Source organism: Acipenser ruthenus, chromosome 59, assembly GCF_902713425.1.
Source record: "Acipenser ruthenus chromosome 59, fAciRut3.2 maternal haplotype, whole genome shotgun sequence".
NCBI classification, from domain to species: Eukaryota; Metazoa; Chordata; class Actinopteri; order Acipenseriformes; family Acipenseridae; genus Acipenser; species Acipenser ruthenus.
Window position 1 is genome coordinate 1,108,952 of NC_081247.1, and position 23,048 is coordinate 1,131,999.

General features: G+C 40.3%; 1 protein-coding gene across 1 annotated transcript in view; it reads right to left on the bottom strand.

Annotated features, from left to right (window-relative positions):
• Positions 1–9,534: 9,534 nt before the first annotated feature.
• Positions 9,535–23,048, bottom strand: part of LOC131725019 (Fc receptor-like protein 5) — a 44,799-nt gene continuing 31,285 nt past the window's right edge. Inside the window, exons 9-14 of the mRNA XM_059018348.1 lie at positions 22,691–22,975; positions 19,885–20,169; positions 16,188–16,448; positions 11,234–11,509; positions 10,648–10,749; positions 9,535–10,394 (exon numbers count right to left, since the gene is read on the bottom strand). Of these exons, the coding sequence (XP_058874331.1) occupies positions 10,360–10,394; positions 10,648–10,749; positions 11,234–11,509; positions 16,188–16,448; positions 19,885–20,169; positions 22,691–22,975 (1,244 nt within the window). The 3' untranslated portion in view covers positions 9,535–10,359. The remainder of the gene's footprint in view (positions 10,395–10,647; positions 10,750–11,233; positions 11,510–16,187; positions 16,449–19,884; positions 20,170–22,690; positions 22,976–23,048) is intronic.

A 23,048-nucleotide genomic window follows, 5' to 3' on the forward strand; every position in this document is an offset into this window, starting at 1 on the left:
CCCCTCTCCTATATATTAAAAGGGGGTGGCGTGGTCGGGTATATCCATAAGGTGGTGCTCCATCTAGAACAGGCTGTCCTCAGAAACGGAGTATCTGGGCGGGAAGGGCACTAGTCAGGGAGGCCACCAAGAGGCCTATGGCAACTCTAAAGGAGTTACAGTCTTCCACGGCTGAGCTGGGAGACACTGTGCATACGGCAACAATAGCCCGGGTGCTTCACAAAACTGGCCTTTATGGGAGAGTGGCAAAAATAAAGTCATTGTTGAAAGAAACTCACATCAAATCTCAGCTAGAGTTTGCCAGAAAGCATGTGGGAGACTCTGAGACAAAGTGGAAGAAGATTCTATGGTCTGATGAGACCAAAATAAAGCTTTTTGGCCTCAACGCTAAGCGCTATGTTTGGCGCAAGTCTAACACCGCACGTCATCCTGAGAACACCATCCCTACCGTGAAGCATGGTGGCGGCAGCATCTTGCTATGGGGATGCTTCTCTTCGTCAGCGCCTGGAAAGCTTGTGAAGAAAGAGGGCAAAATGGATGCAGCAAAGTACAGAGAAATCCTGGAGGAAAACCTGCTGAAGGTCAATGTCCTGGAGTGGCCCAGTCAAAGCCCGGACCTCAATCCAATTGAGAATATGTGGAAAGAGTTGAAAATTGCTGTTCACCAAAGGTCCCCATCCAACTTGACGGAGCTTGAGCAATTTTGCAAAGAAGAATGGGCAAAAAATGCAGTGTACAGATGTGCAAAGCTGGTAGAGACTTATCCAAATAGACTCATGGCTGTAATTGCTGCCAAAGGTGCCTCTACCAAATATTGACTCAAGGGGGTGAATACTTATGCAATTAATTATTTTCTGTTTTGTATTTGTATTTAATTTAGAACAATTTGTAGATTTTATTTTTCACTTTGACTTTTTTGTGTTGATCAGTGGCAAAAACTCCTAATTAAATCCATTTTGATTCCATGTTGTAACACAATAAAGTGTGGAAAAGTCCGAGCGAGAGAGCGAGAAAATCTAAAGTCTGGAGAGATTCTATAGAAATCAGTGATCACAGCTGCCAACATTAGCTGCCTTCTTAGTAAAGGAAGGATTTGCACATCATGAATAAATTAAACAAAAAAAACTGATTTCAGACAGAAATAGACTCTTTAGAAAATCTTATAAAATTAAAAACCTGTGCCTATTTCTTACCTGCAGACTGTCCTGAGTAGAAACGTACAACCTCTGGATCTGGAGGAACACCTCTGATCTGGCAACACTGCAGCGCTCATGTTGAGTTAATCCTGCAGTAAGTGAGGGAGAGGGAAGCAGACTTCCTGGATACTTCAATGCAGCTCTACACCTCTCGTTACACTGCAAAGGGAGATTCTGAAAAGGGGAGACTCTGAAAAGGGGAGATTCTGAAAAGGTGAGATTATTGGCACACATGCTGAGTGGTGGAGTCTGCTCTGCCCCTTTGAAAAGCCAACTGCAGCAGTGTACTATAGTAACAACACATTTTGACAGATCTCTAATCATTTATCATAGACTCCTAGCCTCCTTACATATTATATGATTATATTTACATGGATTGGGTGGTATGGATTGTGGTTTTACATTTCTATGTAGTTTGCATTAAAAGACAGTACTAATAATCGTGTCACCCTGTGTGTTTAAAGCCGATAGGAGATTCATTACATGGTGAACACAATAACTCCCTTGAATTTACTTCTAGCCTTTCAGATTACATTTGAGAACAGTATAATCTGCTAACCTGTTGATTTGAAACAAATGGGGTATTACCTTATGTACTGTATGTGTGTGCAATGGGGTATTAGTTTATGTACTGTATGTGTGTGCAATGGTGTACTTGCTTATGTACTGTATGTGTGTGCAATGGGGTATTAGTTTATGTACTGTATGTGTGTGCAATGGGGTATTAGTTTATGTACTGTATGTGTGTGCAATGGGGTACTTGCTTATGTACTGTATGTGTGTGCAATGGGGTATTAGTTTATGTACTGTATGTGTGTGCAATGGGGTATTAGCTTATGTACTGTATGTGTGTGCAATGGGGTATTAGTTTATGTACTGTATGTGTGTGCAATGGTGTACTTGCTTATGTACTGTATGTGTGTGCAATGGTGTACTTGCTTATGTACTGTATGTGTGTGCAATGGGGTATTTGCTTATCCCTTGGGGCCAGCTTGACAAAACAAGCACAATGGGCCCTCTTCACAAAACATGAAGGACTGTTAAGGAATTTTTTTAAGGACTGTTTTTGAAGAGTGTTTATAAACATTCTCTTGGGTGAAACAGCGCTTTGTAAAATGAGGATAAACTCCAAACCCTTGGCTGTGGAGGTCGGCTCTGTATGGACTGAAGCATTTGACTGCTGTAATAAATGTGCTCTGTGCTTGTATAATAGAAGTGCCTGACTCTGTGAATGGAGCTGTGGAGCTTGGCTCTGTATGGACTTAAGCATTTGACTGCAGTAGGAGCAGCAGCAGCACGACCTGCATGTCTGTTTCCTCTACACAGTTTGCAGTGTCTGCTTTCTTATAAAAGATCAAACGTAAACGTGTGAATGTGATCACAGCTCTCCGCTCTGCTCTGTGATGAACTGTGACCACAGCATACAGGAAAGGCTACTGTATGTGTTGTAAACACCAAGCACCATGACAAGAGAGGATGTTTTATAGAGACAAGCATGTCAGTGACACTCATCCCCCAACAAGTAGATGACATGCATCCACTCTATGCACATATGTGGGCAAATCACAGTCAAATTGCACCCTCCATAGTATATGTATTATATGGGAAATTTAACAATAGTGGAAAAGCAGGCCCAATAACTTGCACTAACGAATCCTTACCAAGTTTCATCCCAATTGAATCAGTACTTTCCTGGATCTCTGTAGAAAGACTTATAAAGGGGGACAGACAGACAGAGGGGACTCCGGGTACCCCTGGATTATCTTAATCTTTGTAAATTATGTCCAAGCATGTCCAAAGCTATTTCTATTGCATTTGAAAAGGGCTGTTCTCTAAGATACACTGACCAGCCACTTTATTAGGACATGTCTACCTTATTGGGTTTAGCATCACCCTGAATTAGAGAGTGAAAATTAGGTTGGGCAGGGATTGAAATAAGAATCCTGTTGCATAGCAGTTTGATACATTCCTGGTTTCACTGAGTTTAAGACACACCTGAGTATGTTCGCTATACACTGTGGCTAATCAAGACCCTGGAATGGGTGAAACTGCTATGCAATAGGAGTCTTATTTCCATCCCTGCCATGTGATGCAATATGTGATCCCTGCAGCTCTGTAAAGCTATGGGAGCAGCACAATTGCAAACAGTCTACCAGAAATGAGGACAGATCTAACAGCATTGGACAGGCATGATAGTGCTGAACATGGAGCAGGTGCCATTGACACCGTAAACTACAATATTTAATGCTTTGTCACACAATTACCAGGAAGTATTATTCAGTGCTGTATTTTAACGTTGTTTTTTTGTTGTTTTTTTTTACAGTAGTACTAAAATAAAAATGTTTTCAGTTTGCATGAGTGACAAATTATATTAAACACCATGGTTTTAAAAGAACGTCGTTAAAAAAAGTCTCATTTAGTCAAGAGAAAAAGATACAGTAATTTGTGTTTTATTAATTTTGTACCAGAATCGCCCGAGAAATCGTAGCAGTGAAGCAAATCTTATATTTACCTCATACTTAATACTCATGTATCCTAGAAATCGTCGTTAAACAATAGTCTTAATGAAACATTTTACGTCAGAAAGTATTCTTACCTACTGGCTCGATTAATTTATTGTGACAATAATAATTAATGAAGCTTGACACTTTCTTTTACCGGCTAGACTCCCCGGGGGGGCGGGAGGGGGAAACTACCCAGAAGTATCATAAGTATATTTTCCTTTTTCCTCTCTCAGTTCAGGCCAATTGATTATCGTTATCAGATTTAATTTAAAAAAAATTACCTCAGAAATTCTCTCATTGACCCGCATCATTAACAAAAGCAAAATAACCTTTTTTTTTTCTTTTTTTTTTACTCGTGGATGTTCTTCAGCTGTCTGTGCGTCTTTATTTTATATTTTTCATTGATTCACACAAATGAAGATAATTAGCGTTATTAAAAGGTTTTACTCGACTCTCAGAAAGCTGCTTCTCGTCGTGAAGAAAGATCTCCCGTCCTGTGAAGAAACGTTGAACACCTGCCTCGCGCTGCGGGTTTGGGGCATTTCCTCGCGGACCGCGCTTTTTCTACATTCAGTATTAAAAACATTTCAAACAGCCTTTTGCCATCAATATAATAAATAAACACAAATCAGAACATGTTAGTTAGTGTGTTTCATACATGTGTTATTAAATGTGATTTTTGTTTTACAAATGATTAAGATGTAAAGAGTAACGTATCAGATCTTGTGGAAAAATAAAACACACCTTAACAAATTTGCAACGAATTTGAATTGTAAATTAAGAACGCATAATGTATTATTTATTTATTTATTTATTTATTTATTTATTTATTTATTTATTGTGTTGTGCAGGGGCATCTTGCCCTGAGGTTTTATTATCGTGTTGAACGTCGTATGGGTTTTCATCCATATTTATCCAATTAAAGGTTCTGTTCAAGATGGATACAAATGGAAGCTATAAACTACAATGCATATATTATACATACATATACTATTATAAATTCTAGTTAAATATTTGGCAAAATATGATCTGCTCTTTGATTTCCTCTCAATACCGTGTACAAAATTATAACCATTTATGGTGTTTACCTTTTTATGACAGACTTTTTCTCTCATCATGTATTGTGTATTAAAAATTGCGGTTTGCACAACAATATTGTAGAGCACAATTTACAATGTATTGATATAAAGGGTTCTAAAATGAACCCTTTGCAATATTATATTAGACAGAGCAACCAGATTTCCCCAAACGAACCCTTACTGAGAAAAAAAAACTTGCAATAGAACCCTAAGGTTCCTTGAGGAACCCTCGAAGAACCCTTGCTTTTTAGAGAGCACAGCAGCAAGGACAGGCATGCTGGTTCAGCTGCTCCAAGACATCAGAGTGGATCAGCAATGGCAAAACAAAGGGGTTGTTTGGTGAAGAATCGATTTATTTATTTCCACAATGACTGTGTGGTCTTCACCTGCAATGTACTGTATTTGCATTTTTAATTATTATTATTAATTCGTATTAATATGATTGTTTTATTGTTCGGTTTGTCTGTAGGCACAGGAATGAGGTTTGTTGTGTTTTTCAGTCATTATTTTTGCATTTCCTCATGGTTCTTGTTACTGTAACTCACATTTCCTTGTTAATTTATATCAGTCTGTACCCCTTCCATACAAGCTATTTCAGCTTCAGCCCTCGGGTTACAGTACAACTACACACATATTACTTTGAACTGTTTTGGGGTTAAATCCCCATAGCCAGTCTCTTATCTGTAGTGTCACTATAGCCCTCTTTCCATCCGTGTATCGAGTGAGTTTATAATTTACTCGGTAAAATTGCTACATAAACAGCAGCGACATAGGAGGAAAAGAACAGTTCTCTAACTAATGCAGATTCCGTCCAATAGAAGAGGGTTCCCTGTGACGTTTAATGTCGTCATAGCCTAATTTGCATGCGTCACAAAGTTTTCGGCTTACTCATGTGAAATATATTCGCTAGGCGATTTCCCATGATAATTTCTTACTCGCTCACTAATCTACCAAGTAAACACGCTAAAACCTGTGAGAAAAACCTGTGTGTAAAAATACCTTCGTTTCTTTGCGATGGACCCCTGCATGGAAAATCTCCTCGTTTTGCTGTTGCTGTGCCAGCTATCACCACCGTTACAATGATTAAACAGAGACGGTGGCAGCAAAGACGAGGCTGCTGCACCTGTAATTATTAGTGAGCCCAGGTGTGATATACACAAGCTCCAACTGACACAGAGGCTCAAGTGAAAAAAAGAAATCCTGTTAAAATGGAGCATCGTGACTTTAAAGGAGCGTCAATACACACTCAGATAACTTGTGAGAAAATGAAGTTTACAACACTTTAATTATCAATGGTCTAAACCTGTTATGAAAAATAAATGAAAAATGGCAATTATTTTACATCTTCATAAATAAAATAACTACTAAAAACAACTTTCTTCCACTTAGTTCTTGGCTTGTTAGAAAAAGATTTTTGTGAAACATTTTCTTAAATAAAACAGCAATACAAAAAAACTTTTCTTTGAAACAAACCATTTTTAGTAAAACAAAAATAATAAATAACTTGAAATAAATAAAAACTAATGAATGGGCAGAAGAGTTGAATTTAAAACACGTAAACAAGTCAAGGGAGTTTTGCCATCATTGCATGGCTAGTGGATACACACTATCTGCTATAGGTAATGCAAATGTTAAAAATGCGTGGAATATTGCAGCATTACGCTGTCGTTTCAGAGGCATCATCATTAGAGGGGCTTGAGAAGCAAGAGTCTCCACTTTAAATCTTCCATCTTCTTCTTCTTCTGTGGCACTCTGCTCCTCTTACACCGTTTAAGCTAGAAACACCGTTCAAACTTTAAAACGTGTAGACCGGTCTGGAATAGTGTGCTTGTATACAACTTTTTGATATCTTTTATACTTTTTAAACTATTAAGCTTTTTGTCCTTTTTTTGTCCATCTTCATTCACTTTAATGGGACTTTTTCAACATTCTAAAGCTCCCCATTGTTTAAAAACTCCCTGACTTCCGACATCCTATTTACTGTAAACGACGTGACTTTTGACACAAATCAGCTACTTTGAACACTTTCCCAACAAGTAAGACAAAAAGTGAGAGTATATGGAATCTTCCTCTACTTCTGTGCTATTCAAATCTGAAATCAAAACAGAAATAACTTTTACCAATCAAGAGGTACACCTGTTTTAGTAACCGCACCAACTCAATTTTCTCTAACTTTTTATAAACAACTGCCATTTTGACCACTTTCCCAACAAGTTAGAGGGTATGACATCTCCCTCTACTTCTCAGCTATTCAAATATGAAATCAAAACAGGAATGGCGTTGAACATATGATATTTATAATGCACATTTTTATTTCCTGCGTGCAGTACTTTACACTTTTCTCTATTAAATGTCATTTGCCATGTGTCTGCCCAGTTCTGAATGCTGTCTAGATCATTTTGAATGACCTTTGCTGCTGCAACAGGGTTTGCCACTCCTCCTATTTTTGTGTCGTCTGCAAATTTAACAAGTTTGCTTACTATACCAGAATCTAAATCATTAATGTAGATTAGGAATAGCAGATGACCTAATACTGATCCCTGTGGTACACCACTGGTTACCTCACTCCATTTCGAGGTTTCTCCTCTAATCAGTACTTTCTGTTTTCTACATGTTAACCACTCCCTAATCCATGTGAATGCATTTCCTTGAATCCCTACTGCGTTCAGTTTGAGAATTAATCTTTTATGCAAGACTTTGTCAAAAGCTTTCTGGAAATCTAAAATCTAAATTTTTCTTTTTTTTTTTTTGCATTTAATCCTGTACTTTAGAGTACTGTAATCTGTCAAGTGTTATTTAATCTGTAGTATTTTGTATTTAATCATATCCTGATGTAACTATCACTGTTATCTGCTGTATTATTGAATTGTATTTTGTCGCACTTGTACTTGCTAGAACCAAAGTCATTGTATTTATCTTGCTCTTAATTGTATTATTCCTTGTACTGTAATTCTTGAAATGTATTTTTGTTTACGACTGTAAGTCGCCCTGGATAAGGGCGTCTGCTAAGAAATAAATAATAATAATAATAATAATAATAATAATAATAAATAAATAAACCATGTCATATGCTTTGCAATTATCCTCAAAAAAATTAAGCAGGTTAGTTAGACACGATCTCCCTTTCCTAAAACCATGCTGACTGTCTCCCAGGATATTGTTACCATATAGGTAATTTTCCATTTTGGATCTTATTATAGTTTCCATAAGTTTACATATAATAGAAGTCAAGCTTATTGGTCTGTAGTTACCTGGTTCGGTTTTGTCTCAGCAACCATAGATGATGATAGTTTCTTATTGGGTCTGGACTACTCACATGACCCACCCACACTTATCCACATGCACAGGAGAGGTTTGTGTCATGTGGGGAAGTGGTACCAAACACGTCACGGCGCGCTTGTGCACAGTTATCAATTAAATCTTTGTCCAACAAGTCAAAAAGGTATGTGGGCAACAGTAGACTTAACAGGTAACAATACTGTAGCGTGCACGGGGCTGTCATGGCTGGTAGGTGACACAATCTAAACATGAAGACATAAGCCCGATTTCTGCTCCTGCAAGGGAGCCCGGCTCTTTTGTACAGCGGGATTGCCGCTATCTTCAATGCGGGAGGTCCTGCGTTCGTGTCCGACCTCAGACTGCGAGAAGCCCCTGGTTGCAGGAACCACGGTTCTCCACATTGGTGTTCCCCCGGCATGCACTTGGAAGCCTGTAGCCTGGTTAGGGCAGACTTGAGGCTGGCAGGGGAGTCTGGAGTGCACAGGGGTAAGGGTCAGGGCTGGTAGGTGACGCAATCAAATATGATGGCATAAGCCATAAGCCTGATACCAGCTCCTGCAGGGAGACGGCTCTTTTGGGCAGCGGTATCAGTGCTACGGTTCAGAGCGGGAGGTCCCATCTCCGCCTGTGAGAACCGCAGTTCTGCTCAATACATTGTAAAATCATTTTTCGTGTTCACAAGTCTCTTCATTTACCGCAAAAGTTATGCTTTGCTAGTTTAGAAACACTTTTTTTTTTTATTAAAAAATGCTGATGCTTTTGTTAGATGCATATCATCACGGATTTATGTTAAAACCAAATCAGTTGTTATAGCTAATGTAAATCTAATCCATCTAATACAATTCAATGTAGCTGAATTCACAAGCAATTTTTCATTAATATGTCAAAGGTCTGGACTACTCAGGTCTGCTGTCTTAGGTTTCTTAATACAGCAATTTTTGGTGTTAAGAGATTGTTTCTGTTTTTAATAATTAGATTTGTTTTTCAACTACAGCGCAGTGGCACAGCGGGCTAAGGCCTGGGCTTTTCAAAGACCTCATGTTGCAATTTCAAACAACAGTAATTTTTTTTTTGTGTGTGTGCGATATGTGCTGTTTTAAAACATAAATAAATTGTTTTATATAAATGGTATGGATATCAAACTGCTTGCATTCCCTGGTTTATTTTGATGTTGACCAACATGTGAAATCACATGACTGGTACATGTCCAGTTATTTAGCTTTTCTGTTTGAAAAGTCGCTACACACTATTAAACAGTAAGAAACAGAAGAGGAAGAAGAAGGAGAGTAACACTTTTTAGAAGTTTCTTATCTTCTTATGTTCTTAATACAGCACACCCCTTCCAACGGTTAGGAAACATTATTTAATTACCATTAATATCTATAATAATGACTTTTTGCTACCTCAAACCCCCAATACTTTGAAAGTTCAAATACATGTTGAAGGTGTATCATTAACAATACAGAACAACACTAGTAGAATAAAGCAGTTTATTGACTAAAGGATAGCTTATGAATACATACATTATTCAGTAATGCACTTAAAGTTAAACTGTGCAATCAAGCAATCTATTAAATAAATGAATTCAATCAAACAATCAATGAATAATCCATTTGTTTTGAGGTCTTAGAAAATACCCCAGTCAATGGTCATTTTCTGTAAACTACAGCCGCAGTTTGAACAGATATTCACAGTACTTCTAAAACATGACAGTCAGGCTGATCTTCAGTACGACAGTGCAATACTATTCCAGTTCCACTCCAGTGTGCTGCACACGGCTGCAGAGCTCAATCCCCTCTGCTGACTGCTCCTGATCCTGATCCGAGGTTTTCCTGAGACAGATGTCAGAGACACACAAGGAGGGCTCAGAGTTTAACTGCAGCAATAACAGAAGCTTTAAAGGATGATGACACTTCTAGGCTTCAGAGTAATCAAGTCCCATTGAAATCACAGAGTGCATTTCAGGGTAAGGAGCAGCTGTGTATCAACTGTAAAGACACTCTGTGGAGGCAGCAGCTTTGTGACATTACTGATGAAAGGGTTATTTTTTTAATACCCTGGATTGAACTTGAATGAAAGAATAATGATTATGAATCTTTATCATCTGGAAAACCAAAAAAGCCAAATTAACCCAATACAGCATTTTAGGACACAGGTCAAAGTGAAGGTGAGTTTGCAAGAGGGATTCTTAAAGAGCGAATCAGAAAGTTTCCATCTCCATTTTCAGTGCTGTAAAGGATGATGACAGGTAGAGATAGCGAGTGCTGCCCCCTGTCTGTACACATACTGGACAATACTGTCTTACCGTGATGTACCACCAGCAATACACAGGGAACCTGGAAAACAAACATGCAGATTGATTTCAATTTGTTTCTTATAATTGTGTTATATGTGTTTATATAAACTTGCTAAATGTTTATTTTGGACACTGTAAATTAGCTGTGTATATTTAATCAGGAAATCATTCTTTTTTAATGAACTATCCCTAAGACTGGGGTGTGCTGTTCACACTGTAGAAATCACAGGAAGAAGCCTGCATGTGTGCTGTGACAGGCCAGGTGAAATGTGTGCACTGACTGGAAGTCTCACCTTGGATCCTGCAGTATTGAAGGAGCAGCAGAGTGAACACAATGAAATGAATCAGAGTGAAGCTCACTCTGTAGCCAATAGCAACAGCGCTGTGCCAGGACGCTGGGGGAAGGAAGGTACAGTATGAGTGTGTGCTAGTGACTTCCATACACCTTGACTGAGCTGATAGGGATTCAAGAACATTACCCTGCTCACACTCGCTGTATAGGAACAGACTTCAGCCTCTTTGTCACTCCAATGGCTGTCTGCTGTAACTGCATTTTATTTGAACCATCACTCAATTAACACTAATTTGGGTAAATCAGTATGTTTTCATTTTATTGTTTGTCAAAAGAGTGGAAAATTATTTTAAATGTAATTAAACCTAATGTAAAACTAAAACATTAGTGGGTAAGATATCCTACTGAATATAGTACAGAACCAGTGTCTGTACAGTGTATTTGTTTCCAATCCAATGCGTTGATATTGCTGGCAATTCTGTGATCTGTTTATTAAGGGTTCTATACTGGGAATATAATGATACCTATTATAATCTATGAGATCACTTTCAATCATCAAGTCAGTTATGAAAAGTTTCTGCTCTTACTTTGCACTTCAATGTGTAGCTCCTGGCTGCTCTTCTTCACTCCCTGTGACTCCACAGCACACGTGTAGCTCCCAGTGTGGCTCTTCTCAGTGCTGGCTATGCTGTACAGTGCAGAGTCAGTGCTGTTAGTCACAGGCTCCCCGTCTCTCACAATGGTGTAGTGGAGTTCAGGGCGGGGGGTTTTGTTCACTGCTGCCTCACAGGTCAGGTTAAGAGCCTCTCCCTCCTTCACTGTGGCTCCTGGAGAGGCTGTCAGAGTCACCCAGGAGAACAGCTCTGACACAAGACAACAAGGACAGTCAGAGTTTGACTGTCACAAAAATTGGATCTACAACTTTAACAGCCATACAGAGAGATTATGTACTGAATGTTCATTGTGTGCTAAGAGTAATCCCACATATGAGCCCACAGTCTTACCTGTATAGAAAGAGGCATGGTGTCATAGCCACTGACTGTGCGTAAGACACACATCACCAACATGGAGCATTTTGACTACAGTGAAGCACTTTTATTCTCTGGAGAGCAGCCCCGAGATGGGACAAATGGGACACCGGGCTCAGGGGGTAGAAAGGGGGTTAATCGGGCACCTCCTTACAGAAGGCAAGGGTCACCACAGAAGACCAGGAGACAATGTTGGGGCCAGCTGGCACCAGACGACAGGGTGTCTGGGTAGGTGAGGGCAGCCCTGTCCATCTAGTCCTTGACTGGGGCTGGCTGAACTCCAACATTCCCTCCGACCCACGCGGGATGGAGTTAATCAAGGAGGGAGGTGGCCGGTGGTGGCCATGTGTGTTTTGCACAAGGGAAGAGGTGTGTGGCAGGGGGGACCTGTAAATAGTGTGATGTGTTAGCTGTGTAAATGCACATTTGGCAGAGATGGGGTTAAATATATCCCTGCACAGTCACAGGTGTGGCCATTCTCTAATTAGGTAATTGAGTGCTATTTGGGGAATGGCCACATGTATATAAAGGAAGGGAAACCCCTTTGTTGGGAAGGGTTAGTTTAAGAGAAAGCCTGAGAGTAGCATGTTGTGTTTTCGGCATGGGCACCGGGACAGCACAGCTTGGGTGCAAATCTGATTTGTGTTTGTTTAAATCTTTTGTTCATTTTTTTGTTCCTGTATTGCTAATAAAAGTGTGCATCAGCACTTAAACTTGAGTTTTTGGTCTCTGGTAACCAGCCTTGGCCGTGACACTACCCTTTCACAGACCTGAAAGCAGTTACTGTGCACTTTCACCCCCCTAATGCAATGAGTGAACTACAGCCCATGGACCAGGGAGTTATTCCTGCTTCAAATCCTGGTACAGAACATTTCTACTAAGAGAGATGAGTGCATGGACAGCAGCAAACATAATCCAGGTGGACATTCTGCAAGCCATGCAATTCACACGCAGTGCATGGGAGCAGATGTCAGAAACATGTGAACTACTTTAAACATGCTGGATGGTGTGCAGAAAATGGTGGTCAAGAGAATGAGATGCTGTCTGTTAGAGAGGAATGCGATACACTGGGAATATCATAAACAAAACTGGAGGAAATTGAATTTGAATAAAACCAAGCCTCTTCATGAGCAACTATGAGTGACGAGGACATTATTGAACCAGTGACATTGACAGTGACGGGGACAGGATGAGGACATTTCTGGTGATGAGGACGTAGAAGGCACAGAACCAGTTACCCCTTCACTGGATGAGTTCAGAAAGGCAATCACAAATTCACACAGTCATTACCTGGAACTGGTTAACAAGATTGAAACAGCATGCATTGAGAAAAGCACGAAAAAGCTGAAGCAATCTACTCTGGACATTTATTACAAAAGCAGAGACATGTAATTACTGTATTCAACTTGCAAGTGTAAATATTTATTTATATTAATGACCATAAAGTTGCACAATATATTGTGAGGGACTGGTAAAGAAAACGAGGAAAATGTGAAAAGACAACGTAAACCAACTGGATGGTAAACAAAGAAAATAATGTAAAGAGTTTGGGATCAAAAATGAAGTCGGGTTAAAGAATACATTTTGTAAATAATAACTGTGTGTTAAATAAGGGAAAGTAAAAATAAATAAGTTTGGTTTAAAATAAATACTTACTATTGTGTAGAGACAAACCACCTCCCTCCAGAGCTACCGTCCTGTCTCCCTCCTACCCTTCCTCTCCAAAACCCTCGAGTGGACTGTACACCGCCAGCTCTCTGCTTTCCTGTCCAACCACTCTCTGCTTGACCCTCTCCAATCTGGCTTCCGCTCTGCTCACTCCACTGAAACCGCCCTCCTGTCTGTCACTAACTCACTAAACTCTGCCCGAGCTGCCTCTCTCTCCTCTGTCCTAATTCTCCTCGACCTCTCTGCTGCCTTTGACACTGTCGATCACTCTATTCTACTATCCTCTCTCGCTGACCTGGGAATCTCTGGCACTGCTCTGGCCTGGTTCTCCTCCTACCTTTCCAACCGCACTTACCAGGTAACCTGGCGTGGAGCAACATCCACACCTTACCCTCTCTCAACCAGAGTCCCCCAAGGGTCAGTCTCGGGTCCTCTCCTGTTCTCTCTCTACACCCGCTCCCTGGGCCCCCTCATCGCATCCTATGGTTTCTCATACCATTTCTATGCTGATGATGCTCAGATTTTCCTCTCCTTCCCCACCTCTGACTCCACCATCCCCTCCCGTATCTCTACCTGTCTGTCTGCTATCTCGCATCACCTAAAACTCAACCTCTCTAAATCTGACCTCCTTTTCTTTCCCTCCTCCTCCTCCCCCTCCTCTGATCTCTCTATCTCTGTTCCTCTGGAATCTACCACTCTCTCTCCCTCTTCCTCCGCTAAGAACCTCGGAGTCACCCTGGACCCCTGCCTCTCTTATTCCCAGCACATGTCCACTCTGGCACGCACTTGCCGATTCTTCCAGAGCAACATCCGAAGAATCCGACCCTTCCTCACCAACTACGCCACCCAGCTCCTGGTCCAGGCCTTGGTACTCTCCCGCCTAGACTACTGCAACTCCCTCCTGACTGGCCTCCCTGCGTCCGCCACCCGTCCTCTCCAGCTCATCTAGAACTCCGCTGCCCGCCTGGTGTTCTCTCTGCCTCGCTTCTCCCACGCAACTCCACTACTCCGCTCACTCCTCTGGCTACCGATCACCGCTCGCATCCAGTTCAAGACTCTTGTACTAGCCTACAGATGCCTTGACCAGACTGCACCCAGCTACCTCCAGACCCTCATCTCTCCCTACACTCCCACTCGACCTCTCCGCTCCACCTGCACTAGAAGACTGGTTCTACCTCCTCTACGCTCCCCTGCCTCCAGAGCCCGCTCCTTCTCCACCCTCACTCCGCAGTGGTGGAATGACCTTCCTACAGATGTCAGGACTGCCCAGTCCCTGACCACATTCCAGCGCCTCCTCAAGACTCAGATCTTCAGACAGCACCTGTAGAACTCCTCTGTTTTTCCCCTGGGACACTTATCACCCTTCCTTAAATGCGCTTTACTTGCTCTTATCTGCCCCCTATTTTACTGCATTTAATCCTATACTTCAGAGTACTGTAATCTGCCAAGTGTTTAATCTGTAGTATTTTGTATTTAATCATATCCTGATGTAACTATCACTGTCACTGTTATCTGCTGTATTATTGAATTGTATTTTGTCACACTTGTACTTGCTTGAACCAAAGTCATTGTATTTATCTTGCTCTTAATTGTATTATTACTTGTACTGTGATACTTGAAATGTATTTGCTTACGATTGTAAGTCGCCCTGGATAAGGGCGTCTGCTAAGAAATAAATAATAATAAATAATAAAAATACACAGGGGGCACTAGGACCAGCTGGAAGCTACTGGAGTCAGGGTTGGCTCCAGTTCAAATTAATTATTTATTTAATGATTTGTCAATTGTTTAACGATGTAACTGGTTACCATTTAAAATGTCTGTGTTTGTGAGGGTTTGGTTCGGGAGCTGGAAAGTGACAGGAGGAGGAGGAGGAGGAGGAGGAGGAGGAGGAGGAGGAGGAGGAGGAGGAGGAGGATTGTTATTATTATTATTATTATCATTATTAATATTATTATTATTATTATTGTTATTATTACTGTGAAACTGGACAACAAACTATTGGTATAAGGTATCTGGACTACGATTTGGACTGTGATTTGGTTTTGGAGACGAGGTAACAGGATTAGCCTGCCTCGCTATTAGTTAGGTAAAGCATCTGTTTAGATAGGACCTGAGATCGGGTTAGGTTTTGTTTTCTTTATTTTTCTTTTGTTGTTGTAAATAATAAACACTCGCTACAGCGTTTTCTCACATCCTGGTTGTCAAGTGTTTATTTTAAGAAGGAACACCTGTGGCAAAGAAGGCAATCCGTCACAATATATAGGCAAAAAATATGATATCATTATTTATAAAATAAAACTTGAAACAAATGATTCTGCATTGTGATTTAGCAGTGCTTGTATTGTTTTGTCAGACTGCTTGTGGTCTTGCAGAGCTCAGCACCGGACTCTAGTCTGCACAGAACGTGCTCCTCTCTGAGAAAAACAAAGTTTCTTCAGGGGACAACTTCTGATAAAAAACAAACAAACAAAAATACTTGCAGTAAGATGTTCAAATGGGCAAAAAGAAACTAAACAATACATCCAAGAGAGGGTGAAACGACCACAAAACAAAGGCAAGCAAAACATGAGTGAACTTTCATACCTACCAACATTTACTTTAATAACTGATATCCATCCAGAGCCTCTTTATTGCTATATTTGGTATGGCCTCCTGTGGATTTGTACAAATTCAAGACATCTTGGCAGAACACAATATCAGAAAGCTCTGCCCTTGATAGGGACCCTGTTACTTTAGTACCATAAATTAGTAATACACTAAATACAGTTGACCTGGACTCCAATATTAATGTAGCAGGGAGACATTACAGACAGAGAAGAGGGTGATGTTCGAGTGAACCTACCTCTCACTGACACCCGCACCTCTGCAGAGTCACCAGAGTAAGTTGAGGAGTTCCACATCGCTCTGCACTTGTAGGACCCCTCGTCACTCTTTGAAACACGATCCACACTCAGCTCTGTGTTATTCTGGGACTGAATCTCTTCATTATCTTTAAAAAAGACAATCCTGGTAAAAGTATAATTTGTGCGTACACGACACCTCAGAGTCAGAGAGTCTCCCTCAATCACAGGCTGGAGGGGAGTCTGCAGGATCACGTCTTCATCTGAAAAGACAGAAAGAGTTCAGATCAGCAGGGCTGAGAGACGGGTCAGGATTGAGGAGTCTGCAGGATCACCCATTGATCTGAAAAGACAGAAAGAGTTCAGATCAGCAGGGCTGAGAGACGGGTCAGGATTGAGGAGTCTGCAGGATCACCCATTCATCTGAAAAGACAGAAAGAGTTCAGATCAGCAGGGCTGAGAGATGGGTCAGGATTGACCACTGACTGGAGGGAACTGACAGTTTTACACAAACACACCTGCATCACCACCACTACACTCTCACCATCTCTCCCTCCTCATCCACTTTCTCTCTTTCACTCTCATTTTCTCTTGGGTGACCTTATTCGTAGACATGACGTTAGTTTCCACTGTTCTGCTGATGATACTCAGGTTTACTTGTCCCTCAGACAGGGCTGTGTGGATCTGCTGCTAACATTTTGAATACCTGTCTTGCTGACATCAAGAACTGGATGTTTAATAACTTTTTAATGTTAAATTCAGACAAAACAGAAGTCATGATACTGGGACCTAATAAAAATACACATTTGGTTTGTTTTATTTGATGGACTGTACAGATTTTAGGGCAGATGTAAAAAACTTAGGTATTATATTTGATATAGACCTCTCTTTCGAAGCACTCATTAAAAATGTTACAAAAATTTTCATTTAAGAAACATTGCAAGACTGAGAGTTATTCTCTCTAGGCAGGATGCAGAGAGATTAGTGCATGCTTTTATATCCTCTAGGGTTGATTATTACAATGGTCTTTTTATTGGGACTAGCCACAACATGATTTCTCACCTCCAACTTGTACAAAATGCTGCTGCTAGAATTTTAACTCTGGTCAAGAGGCGAGAGCATATCACCCCCATGCTGGCATCCTTGCATTGGCTCCCTGTTAGTTTTAGAATAGAGGTTACAGTGTTGCTGTTAACTTATAAGGCTTTAAATGGTCTTGCTCCTCCATACCGAATAGGAGGCACTTTTTTACACAGAGAATTGTGGGAGTCTGGAACCAGCTCCCCAGTAATGTTGTTGAAATTGACACCCTGGGATCCTTCAAGAAGCTGCTTGATGAGATTCTGGGATCAATAAGCTACTAACAACCAAACGAGCAAGATGGGCCGAATGTCCTCCTCTCGTTTGTAAACTTTCTTATGTAACCCTATGTCCCTAATCTCCCGCTCTGATCACTGGATGCTGGGTTACTGTCTGTACCTATTATTCAGAAACAAAACCTCAGGTAGTAGATCTTTTAGTTATATGGCACTTAAATTATGGAACAAATTGCCCATCACAATTAAAGAAGCCCCTTCAGCCGATGCTGTCAAATCTAGCCTAAAAAAACATTTTTATAGCTTGGCATTCTCATCTACATGAGCTGATATTCTCCTGTCTCCATATTGATCCCACTGCTGCTCTTTTTAAAACTAGATTAAAACCCATTTTATAATGTAGCTTATATATCCTAACTTTTTTTTTTTTTTTTCATATTTTACTGTTTTGTTTTTATTCTGTTCCTTTTTTACTGCTTGTTGTTGTTGTTGTAATAGGTATTGTTTCTATATCCTTGTAAAGCGCTTTGTGGCGACCTGTCGTGAAAGGCGCTATATAAAAATAAAATTGATTGATTGATTGATTGATTGATTAATTCTAACCTTACCTGTGATTATCGTTTTTATACACCTGCATCAGTGAAAGTGCTCCGTCCAGAATCCCATTTTTACTTTAGAAATGTTTTTTTTCATTAAAAACTTAATTAAAATTAACTTTCAGCTTTCATATTGAAGCTTGTTGTGTACAACTCCTTCAAGCAAACCAAGGAGGAATTTGCCCCAGGAGTTTCAGTGAAAATGATCATTGGCCACTTTCACCCATGCACCCGTGACTGACTAATCAATCAATTTACGGCTACAGCCACATTCCCACATGTGTGTTCTGGCAGGGAGGAATTTAACCCCTTCCCTGCCAACCCAATACCCCCTACCCCCCCACCCCACACATTACCCTGGCAGGTCTTTTCACCCTGCCACACTCCCTTATATATATACTGTAGATCACACTATCTTTCTCTCTCTCACCCACCCCTGTAGAGCTTAGCTTGTTGTATAGATCTGTCTGACTCTCTATTTGTCTCATCCCCCTCTGTATGTATTTTACAATCCATCTCTATCTCTCCCTCTCTGTTTAGACCTCTGTATTTATCTCCCGCTCACTCTCCCTCTGTACAGATCTCACTTTCTCTCTCTCATCCTCCTCTGTATACAGTATTGCTCTCTCTCCATTCCCCCTCTCTTTTTATCTCAGCTATACACCTTGTATTACATCATGTATATAGTGGTTTTTGGTGTAATAGCTGAGTCGTGTGTCTTTTTCTTTACACCTCGCTGGTATTGCCCTTTTGATGTTTTTATCTCACTTTCAGACCAAATCAATGTCGTGACTTTGTTATTGTTCGCTATTTTACAAACCAGATTAGATAGATCAGATAGAATATATCTGAATATATCTTTGGGTAAACCAAAGGATGTTCATTAATACAACCTATTCAAAAAGCTTTAACTCATGAGCTTTAACGCATTGTGTGGTCCAGTGGTTAAAGAAAATGGCTTGTAACCAGGAGGGCCCCGGTTCAAATCCCACCTCAGCCACTGACTCATTGTGTGACCCTGAGCAAGTCACTTAACCTCCTTGTGCTCCGTCTTTCGGGTGAGACGTAATTGTAACTGACTCTGCAGCTGATAGTGACCAACTCCTCTATTGTAATTGTTCTGAATTGAAGGGTCTAATAAAAGAGGTGATTAAAGAGAGCAACATCACCACTGCCGTCCAGCTGGGATTTTCTTTCTTACAATCAACTACACTACTGCGTCAGGCAGTTTAAAATGGAGCAGTACTACTGCCTCTCAGGGGTCTGTATTGAGGGGTCTGTTCAGCTGGGTTAATGAACTCACCAGACACAGTCAGTGTAACAGGATCACTGTATTAATAAACTCACCAGACACTGTCAGTGTAACAGGATCACTGTGTTAATAAACTCACCAGACACAGTCAGTGTAACAGGATCACTGTATTAATAAACTCACCAGACACTGTCAGTGTAACAGGATCGCTGTGTTAATAAACTCACCAGACACAGTCAGTGTAACAGGATCACTGTGTTAATAAACTCACCAGACACAGTCAGTGTAACAGGATCACTGTGTTAATAAACTCACCAGACACAGCCAGTGTAACAGGATCACTGTGTTAATAAACTCACCAGACACAGTCAGTGTAACAGGATCGCTGTGTTAATAAACTCACCAGACACAGTCAGTGTAACAGGATCACTGTGTTAATAAACTCACCAGACACAGTCAGTGTAACAGGATCACTGTGTTAATAAACTCACCAGACACAGCCAGTGTAACAGGATCACTGTGTTAATAAACTCACCAGACACAGCCAGTGTAACAGGATCACTGCGCTGAGAGGAACGTGGTCGATCTCCTCTTTGTGCCTCACACAGATACTCTCCACTATGAGACTGAGTGACAGGGCTGAGTGTGAAACTGGCTCCAGTGGTGTCTCTGATCTTCACTGTGCCTCCCTGACTGCTCTTGTACCAGAGATATCGCCATCCAGTGAAACTCCCCTCAACCTCACAGCTCAGGGTGACAGTCTCTCCAGTGTACAGGTTTCTCCATTGAAGACTGCTGGTCAGCACAGCCTTTGGCAGCTCTGGGTAAATGAAGAAACAAGGCATGTTAGGAACATCCATCTCCAATACAAAGAGAAATAAAACATTACAGGTTCCAGTACAATGGAAACACAGGGTCTGATTCTCTCAAATGAAAGCAGCTCAATGTTACTGTCTCTGTATTGTTGTAATTATACATTTTTACTGTCTGAGATTTGTATTCTTGGTTGATTATTCTGGTTGGTTATCTGTAAATAGCCCTATTCATGAAAAATATTAAATATATCTGGATGGTTCAGACAAGACTCCCTGGATCAGGTATGAAACACATACTGAAAGGATAATAACAACCTTTTACAATGTGTACATAACACTGAACAATAGCAGTACATAATACAATACAATAAGCTAATGCAATAGGTCAGAGGTGCACAATTCTAGTCCTCCAGTCTTGTCTATTAGACAGACTGTGGGCAAGACTTTCCCTGTGTAAAGCTAATGCTTTTTCGTTTCAAAATGGCCTGTTTTCTATTTCACAAACAGTAATTTCTGAAGAAGGAAAAAACGAACTTTGAAATGCAGAAATTTAACACTAGAAGCGCCGGGAATTTCGAACTACCTAGAAGCACCAAACCGGTCATTTTAACTGGTAGTTTTTTAAACAGCTGTAATATGATCATGAAAGATAGATGAAAGTATAAAACTCAAAAGTTGTATTTATGAATTTCAAATCAAACATTTGCATAGCAGAAACACCATATTTAAATGGAAAACAAAACATACATTTTTTTTTTTCAAAAGGAGCAGTACAAAACAAGAAAAACTTAAATAAACATTTCACTAGTGACTATTTTGTAACGGGTCTCTGTACATACGGAGTTCTATAAACATTTTATATGTTTGTGAAAATAACATCAAAGGGTCTTTTATTTTCAAAAAGAGTATATAATGCACTACTTCAAAACATAAATAACTATAATACAATAAACTATTTATATAGCAGATTTATTTAGCCTGCATACCTGGCAGCTTTCTAACCTGTACAGTCCACACACAATACACGCTTCTCCACTTTCCCTGAGCATTTACCGGATTATAGGCTACATTTGATAGATAAATATGTATTGAAATAACCGGTTAAAATGACCGGTTTGGGCGCTTCTAGGTAAACATGTTTATAATTGTCAATTTCTTGTGAATATGTGGCTCAAACGCCGTCACTATATCTAATGCATATATTTAGGAAAAGTCACAAACGGGCATGCACATTACATTCCGGAACGCAGAGTCATTTAAATTTTAAAACCCAAAACGGTCAAATTGACTGGCTTGGCACTTCTAGTGTTAAATGCTGAACCTTGAATGTTGGACGCACCTTCCACAAACTACGGTGAAACATTAACTTTGATGAAAATAATCGTCTGGGACAGCTCTCTGAGATTCCCCTAAAAAATATAGACAGTTCCTTCTGAATTCGCCTAAAGGACTAATACGGTATACCAGTCACCGTTCAATTCTGATTTTCTGATTTCATGATTCATTTCAGTTATGTCATCTATGCTTAAATGTGTTTTGTTTTCATATAAAAGCTCACAATATTATGTTGTTTTTATGTGACTATTTAAACTGTGTTTTTTATAGCAAAATCTTTAAAGTTTTATTACATTTTGCTTTTATGAACATTGAAATTACCTTTTGTTTTTATATGATTTATTAATAACCATGAGTACTTTAAATCACAAATGAAGAGCATCGTAATCCGAGCCATTAAAAAGTACAATGCTTATCTTAAAGATTTTATATAAAAAGAACGTTTATATTTACTTCAGGACCTTCAAACATGCTTTTCAGGTGATACACTGATACAATACATTTTTTTAAAGAGTAACAGTGTTTTATGTCATTTATTTTTACTTTGTGTGGGTCTGACCTAAGATTTCATCTATCTATCATAATTAAACCATATTTGATGTATTTTTTTAATTTTAGTGTAAAGGTTTTGTATTTAATCACACACAGATCAATGTAATGTAAAGCCTCCAGAGATGATCAATAACGAAAGCAGCTGGGGAGAATGAACGGCACCCTAGCAGTGGGTGAAAGTGATTACAGACTGACTGTCTGGCTTCCTGCTGTAGTCTGGTGTGAACGAAAGCCATTTTGTTATACAGTGCATAGTGACCAACTCCTCTATTGTAATTGTTCTGAATGGAAGGGTCTAATAAAAGAGGTGATTAAAGAGAGCAACATCACCACTGCCGTCCAGCTGGGATTTTTCTCTTACAATCAACTACACTACTGCGTCAGGCAGTTTAAAATGGAGCAGTACTACTGCCTCTCAGGCGTCTGTATTGAGGGGTCTGTTCAGCTGGGTTAATTAACTCACCAGACACAGTCAGTGTAACAGGATCGCTGTGTTAATAAACTCACCAGACACAGTCAGTCTAACAGGATCGCTGTGTTAATAAACTCACCAGACACAGTCAGTGTAACAGGATCGCTGTGTTAATAAACTGACCAGACACAGTCAGTGTAACAGGATCACTGTGTTAATAAACTCACCAGACACAGTCAGTGTAACAGGATCACTGCGCTGAGAGGAACGTGGTCGATATCTTCTTTGTGCCTCACACTGGTACTGTCCACTATGGGACTGAGTGACAGGGCTGAGTGTGTAACTGGCTCCAGTGGTGCCTCTGATCTGCACTGTGCCTCCCTGACTGCTCTTGTACCAGAGATATTGCCAGCCAGTGAAACGCCCATCAACCCCACAGCTCAGGATGACAGTCTCTCCAGTGTACAGCTCTCCCCATTGAAGACTGCTGGTCAGCACAGCCTTTGGCAGCTCTGGGTAAATGAAGAAACAAGGCATGTTAGGAACATCCATCTCCAATACAAAGACAGAAATAAAACATTACAG